The sequence below is a fragment of the Macrobrachium nipponense genome, chromosome 15, assembly GCF_015104395.2.
Source record: "Macrobrachium nipponense isolate FS-2020 chromosome 15, ASM1510439v2, whole genome shotgun sequence".
NCBI lineage: Eukaryota > Metazoa > Arthropoda > Malacostraca > Decapoda > Palaemonidae > Macrobrachium > Macrobrachium nipponense.
Genome location: NC_087208.1, coordinates 52,318,442 through 52,326,231, shown reverse-complemented (window position 1 = coordinate 52,326,231; position 7,790 = coordinate 52,318,442). Strand labels below are relative to the sequence as shown.

At 33.7% G+C, this 7,790-nt stretch overlaps 1 protein-coding gene across 11 annotated transcripts in view; it reads right to left on the bottom strand.

Annotated features, from left to right (window-relative positions):
* LOC135194931 (uncharacterized) overlaps nucleotides 1-7,790 on the bottom strand; it is a 1,136,289-nt gene that overhangs the window by 666,343 nt on the left and 462,156 nt on the right. For all 11 annotated transcript variants that reach the window (XM_064221135.1, XM_064221136.1, XM_064221140.1 and 8 more), the window contains one exon: nucleotides 6,306-6,530. In XM_064221135.1, coding sequence (XP_064077205.1) covers nucleotides 6,306-6,530 — 225 coding nt within the window. The remainder of the gene's footprint in view (nucleotides 1-6,305; nucleotides 6,531-7,790) is intronic.

Sequence of the window (7,790 nt, the reverse complement as noted above, 5' to 3'; positions counted from 1 at the left end):
ATAAATACTGAATTTGCATTGGAAAGATTCTCTATGTATTAATACATCAAGGAAAGGGATGACATTGTTATTTTCGATTTCAACAGTGAATTTTATGGATGGCACTAAATTATTCAATTTAGACAGTAAATCATTTACATCGATATCAACAGGTAAGATATCATCGACATATCGGTACCATTTTAAGGGGACAAGTGTGATATTCGGGAGGTGTTGTCTCTCAAAAAATTCCATATATAAGTTTGAAAGGAGAGGTGATAAAGGGTTACCCATGGCCATACCAAATATTTGTTGGGAATATTATCATTAAAAATAAACCTGCAATCACAATACATAACTTATCAGAGATAATTATGTGACTAACGGACATAGGCAATTCATGTAGTACAAGTTCATTACTTAAATATTCTAGCACAGAGTCAATAGGGACTTTTGTAAACAAAGAACATACGTCAAAACTGACAAAGATATCGCTAGGGTTTAGTACAATATTATTTAATTTTTCCACAAGATCAAGAGAATTCCGTATGTGTGAATTAGATACAGTTCCTAGTAGAGGGGATAACAATTTAGTAAGATATTTAGATAGTTTATAAGCAATTGATCCTACAGTACTAATAATTGGACGCATAGGTTTGTTTTCCTTATGAGCTTTGACTAGGCCATATAAATAAGGTAATGAGGGACACTTTACAGTTAACTTACACAAAAGTTCTTTTTTATCTTTAAGAATTTGTTTGATATTGATATTAAAGTTTTTTATTACTTGGTCCAACGGATTTTTTCTGTAGCGAGCGGGGAAGTTATTTTCATGATAGGCATGCGTAGCACTGTATGTCATGCCTTTGATAATGTCTAAATGATTTTGTGGTAGGTCACAGTATTTTTCAAACTTATCATTTAGACATTATCAAAGGCATGACATACAGTGCTACGCATGCCTATCATGAAAATAACTTCCCCGTTTGCTACAGAAAAAGTTTAAAAGAATTGAAGAATGATAATAGCTTACACATTACCAAGGCTGATAAATCCAATAGTTTAGTGGTTCTTGACAAAACTGACTACATATCACGCATGCATACTTACAAGAGGATGAAATAACTTACAAAAAACTCGCAAAAAATCCGTTGGACCAAGTAATAAAAAACTTTAATATCAATATCAAACAAATTCTTAAAGATAAAAAAGAACTTTTGTGTAAGTTAACTGTAAAGTGTCTCTCATTACCTTATTTATATGGCCTAGTCAAAACTCATAAGGAGAACAAACCTATTCGTCCAATTATTAGTACTGTAGGATCAATTGCTTATAAACTATCTAAATATCTTACTAAATTGTTATCCCCTCTACTAGGAACTGTATCTAATTCACACATCCGGAATTCTCTTGATCTTGTGGAAAAATTAAATAATATTGTACTAAACCCTAGCGATATCTTTGTCAGTTTTGATGTATGTTCTTTGTTTACAAAAGTCCCTATTGACTCTGTGCTAGAATATTTAAGTAATGAACTTGTACTACATGAATTGCCTATGTCCGTTAGTCACATAATTTCCTTGATGAAGTTATGTATTTTTTATTGCAGATTTATTTTTAATGGAGAATATTACCAACAAATATTTGGTATGGCCATGGGTAACCCTTTATCACCTCTCCTTTCAAACTTATATATGGAAATTTTTGAGAGACAACACCTCCCGAATATCACACTTGTCCCCTTAAAATGGTATCGATATGTCGATGATATCTTAGTAGTCTTACCTGTTGGTATTGATGTATATGATTTACTGTCTAAATTGAATAATTTAGTGCCATCCATAAAATTCACTGTTGAAATCGAAAATAACAATGTCATCCCTTTCCTAGATGTATTAATACATAGAGAATCTTTCCAATGCAAATTCAGTATTTATAGAAATCCCACAAATAATTTAACATATGTACATTTTTATTCTGGCCACCATCTTAATATTAAAATTTCAATTTTATCTTCTATGTTCCTACGCGCTTTGCGTATCACGAGTCCACAATATCTTGACCAAGAAATAGAATACATAAAAAGATAGGAAACGATCTCTGCTACCCACCCATATAATTGATTTATGTTATCAAAAAGCTCACAAAAAGTTTTATAGTGTTGCTATTAATGAAAAAGATATACCTAAAAATGTACTTAGCTTACCTTACTTTCGTGGATTTGAAACCATAAAATCAATATTTAAATCGTTTAATGTTAATGTAGTGTTCTCCTATAACAATACCATTAAAGATATGTTAATTAAGAATAGTCCCGTAACAAATAACATCATTTACAAAATTCCTTGTAAGGATTGCCCATCGTTTTACGTTGGTCAGTCAAGTAAAAATTTATGTGTACGTATTAAGCAGCATATGTATTCAGTTAGAACAGCCCAGACTTCAAATGCACTGTTTATCCAAGTGAAAAATCTCATTGTATTAATTGGGGTGATACCTCGGTAATTGCTAGATCTAATGATTATGTTTCAAGAAATTTACTGGAATCGGCAATTATACAAATCACTAATAAAAACTACCTAAATCTTAGTCTGGGATTGTACCATTTGGACCCATATATTTGTAAGATGTTTATGAAGGATCTTAAAATAAATGAAATACTAATAAATTAGTCCCACATGTATATAGATATTATCTCTCTCTCTCTCTCTCTCTTGCACGATATATATATTTATATTTTCTTTCGTCTTTTCATTAATAATAATTTTTTGGGAAAAATTGTGTAAATTTCATGATATTAAATTGTATATGCTTACGTGTTTTTTCAAAATGTATGTTTTTTCAAAATGTACTGTTTTCTGGAAGAATAACTTGTTTAATGCGTGTGTCCCCCAAAGGTGTGGCTACCCTCAGGTGTTTCCTCCTTTCTGTAGAGAAAAATTGCCCTAATTGCTAATCTTGTAGTGTCAGTTTGGATATTAAGCCTTCTTTTGACTATGTTGTCCTCTGTAAAATCAGTTTGCCTCAGTAAAGGGTCCGAACAGGACCGAAATTAATTGGCTATCTCGCTTTTTCATATTTTCCATCGTGGGAAAAAACCTTTATTTATATATGTTATATATATATTATTATATAAGTATATATAGATATATTATATATATATATATATATATCACACACTGGGAATTGAACTACATATACAAAACATACATATACATATATAATATATATATTGTATGTATGTATGTATGTACAGGAAACAAGGAGGCTAACACACAAAAAAGAACACAAACGTAAAAACCAAAAATAGAGGAGAGAGAAAAACAACAGAATTACACAATTGCCAGCAGTACACCACCACACAAGTTGTAGTTGTTGTTGTTGTCTAGCTCCAGTTTCATCTTTTAAAGAGAAACCATCCATCCTCTCCCAAGCCAGGATTTTACAGGGTACTATCTTTTATGTTCAGACTGACCTGACTTTCTCCATTTCACTTTTTCTTTTTTGAGGTGAAAAAGGAGGTAGACGAAGACTTGTCTGTTGTACTGCTAACAATTCTGTACTCTCGTTCTTCAGCTGCTTTTCGTTTTTACTCTGCTTTTCAGTTCAAATATTATTTTTCATTGCAGTATTCACCTGTCTTATTTCTTTGTATATCTTAGTATATTTACTACACTTTAATCTAAAATTCCACATTATTTCTTCTATAATTTTTCACTGTATCTGATTTAACTTTCAGATTTCTCCATCTGCAAAAATTCACGTATTATTCTACATTGCATTATTCACTCGTTATATTTTCTAGTATATTTCAACTTTAACCTAAAATTCAATGTAATTTCTTCTTTAATTTTAACCTATATCTATTTTAAAGTTCACGATTTACCCAATTTCATTTATAATTGCAAGTATTGTCTTTTTACTGTATTACTCACTTCCTTTATTTTCTAGTATATTAAAACTTTAATCTAAATTTTCATTTAATTACTTTTTAATTTTTACTTGTATTTATTTTTAGTTTGCGTTTTCCTCCATTTTTATCGACAAAAGGATAGACAAATCAATTACATAAACTCCAACACCTAACTAAAAGATATATGAACAGAGAAAAGCATTGGTAGCACTATTATTAAAATAGTTTTACCTAACCACTGAAGTTGTTTTCATTTATAATTCTTATTTATATTAAATCAAAATTTTCCAAAAGTTTTATAATTGGATTAATTTCAACTGTTGGGAGTTTCTGACTACATTATACTCATATTATTAAACTTTCTGGAACCTAAGAGCTTTTTCCTCTCTAACTTGTCAAGTTCCGCGCTCAATAGAATGACGGACGCAGACCCTCCAAGACTGGAACACTATAATTACTATTAGTTCCAAAGAGGTACCCGATTCCGGGAACTGATAGCCTGATAGGTCTGTGCTGGCAGCAGGAAGCATTATATCCTGGAAGTGTCCGGTAATTGCAACGGGGTAATCTAACACGCTTTTCTCTCTCTCTCTCTCTCTCTCTCTCTCTCTCTCTCTCTCTCTCTCTCTCTCATCTGAACCTGTAAATATTATACTCTCTCTCTCTCTCTCTCACAAACACACATCTGTACCTGTAAACATTACTCTCTCTCTCTCTCTCTCTCTCTCTCTCTCTCTCTCTCACGTACACTCACACTCACACACACACATCTGTACCTGTAAATCCCTCTCTCTCTCTCTCTCTCTCTCTCTCTCTCTTCTCTCTCTTCTCTCTCTCTCTCTCTCTCAGGAACCTCAGGAACCTATATAAGAGCTCGAAGCCAACATTCGCACAATGCCGAGATGTTAAAATGTTAACTTCAAAATATTCAAACAGATATCAGATGAAGCAATAACAAAAGAATGTTATCATAGAACTTGAATGTCTTCTGACTACCATAAACGCATCTGCTCAGTCAACCAAAGCACATACTCACTTAACAAAAACTAAGGAGGCACAAATGAACACGAAATCATATTTATTGATCAGGTTGCTTGTCGCTGTATTAATGTTGACGCTGCATAATCAACTCGATATTCGCTGTCAACAAACTAGAGTGATCACTCTTATCAAGCGAGCACCTGAACATAAATACCTATACCTTGAGTCTCATTGCTAAATTAATCTTTGTCTGAAACTCCCTTTCCTTTGTCTCTATCTCATAATCATTCCCTTTCTCTACCACTTCTTTCGTCATTTTGGTACATTAAACTTCTAGAATTGCACCATTTAAACAAATAATAAATAAAAAAACTACCATTTAAACAAACATAAAAATAAAAAAAACTCATAAAAGCGCCTCTATACAGGACGTTCTTAATCGAACTTCCTTGATGGAAATCCCACGATCGAGATTTTTTTTTTTTTTTTTTTTTTGGGGGGGGCGCTCTCCTGCAATAACGTTATCTTGAAAACGTCGTGTAAATAACCCCTATACGTCTATAAAACACAAAGATAAACACTCTCTCACGATGGTTTAAAGCAAACAAAGAATATACTTCGTAACGACTGTCATTTGAAGTCGTTATCACTGATGCAACGACCGCGGGCAGATGTCAACACTGGGAAGTATTCGATACCTGAAAAGTCTTGCCGTATTTACGTTATGCTTACGAATTCGTAAAATTCGGTTCTACCAACAACCTTCTTTTGCAATATCCAGTTGAACAGGGCGTGATCCGACCTCCAGCTTAATCGAAAGTCGTGCTAAATAATACGGTCAAATAAGAGCGCTGTTTCACCAATAAATATGCTACATTTTATTAGGAATGATTTACTTTTTAAAATTTTCATTCTAATAAATAAATCATAAATATCCTATCCAAAGATTTCTGTATCTTTAACTCGACGCAAAACAACTTTTTCAGACCTTTTAGGCTTTTGCATAGGAATTTCCTACCCCCAAACAACAACAACAACAACAACAACAACAACAAAGTAGTTTGTAAACTTACTCCCCGAGTAAGCGTTCACCCCACACTCAGCCACAGTGTGCTCAGTTATTTACAAAGATGCTCACGGGCGAATAAAAATATAATGATTAAATCTAATCTATGTACGCATTACGGTAAATTAATCTTATGATTCAGTCAAATAGCTCCATTAATATATATATATATATGATATATATATATATATATATATTTTATATATATATATCTATATATATATATATATATATATATATTATATATGCTCAAACACATTACAAAAACCCAAACGAGTCAAACATCAGAGAGAGAGAGAGAGAGAGAGAGAGAGAGAGAGGATACCACCCACCAATCCCACGCATCATGACCTGAACTGAACTGACCTGCTCTTGTGAAAGGTGGTGGAGAGGGTGTTGTGGTAGAAGCAGGCGGCGGCGGAGGAGGGGGAGGAGGAGGTGGTGGTGGCACCAGCAGTGGGAGTGATAGGAGACGGGGGTCGGGACATGTCAAGGACATCACCGCCCGGATCGCTACTGCTGTCTTCGTCCTCTTCCCCCCCGCCAGCGCCGCGGCTTCCCTTCATATGACGAGGGAGTAGGGTGCTCCTCCTGCAAAAAGAAGAATGCAAAAGCAATTACCACTAGGAAGTTCAGGGAGTGAAGAGCTCTGTCTCAAGTGATAAAATAGACATTAAGACATTAAACGATGTTAAAATTGTGTACCACCCAAGAGAGACAAACGTAATAACACAGAGAAATGTAACTCATTGTTTTTCAATCTATACTGGCATCTTTAATATTTCTGCTTTTCCCTTTCTCTCTCTATTTTACAAACACATACAGATACAATATATTCATACAATTATATGACAAAACACACACAGATATAATATAATCATAATTATATGACAACCATACACAGATATAATATAATCATATCATTATATGACACACACAGAGATAAAATAAAATAAACTAATTATACAACACATACTGACATAATAAAATCAAATAATTATATGACACACACACAAATATAATATAATTAAATAATTACATGACACACACATACACATATAATACAATCATATAATTATATGTAAATAAATTCTGTTAAAACAGGATACGTCTCAAGTATAAAACAAGGCCCATTGAAACACACTGGTTTGAAGGACTATATTTCGGTGGGCCAACTTCCACTACTTGATAAGGTACTTGATAAGGATGGAAGTTAGTCCACCGAAAAATATAGTCCTTAGCTTTAAACCTGAGTAATTTCATGGGCCTTTTATACTTTATACATAATTATGTGTATATATACATAATATATATATGTATATAGAGAGAGAGAGAGAGAGAGAGAGAGAGAGAGAGAGAGAGAGAGAGAGAGAGAGAGAATATCTATCTCTACTTATATCACGCCCTTACAACTTTCTCAACTATATTCCCCTCTAGAAGACATGAGACTCTTCAAGCCCAACACTTCAGCGTCACCAAACCGAGTGGGAAAATTCTTTCGAGTATCCTGTGCCCAAACAAATCTCAAAGCGTCACGCATACTACGTATCATCCTCTGAGGAGGTCCTTTCCATGGCCTCTGCTTGCATTTTTTTTTAAATCTTCGACATTGTTGAAAAAAAATAACAATCCTAACGCTTCCTGGGTCACGTGGCGTGACCCGGACGCAAATTACCGAGATGTATACTAATATTGCACCTGCCCGGGTTTTTTTTTTTTTTTTTTTTTTGCCAGGCCCCTAGGTTAGGTAAGGTTAGGTTAGGTTAGGTTAGGTTGGTTAGGTTAGTTCACAAGGAGCTTTTTCAGGCCCCTGGGATAGGTTAGTTCACTGAATTAACCAGCTAAATAATT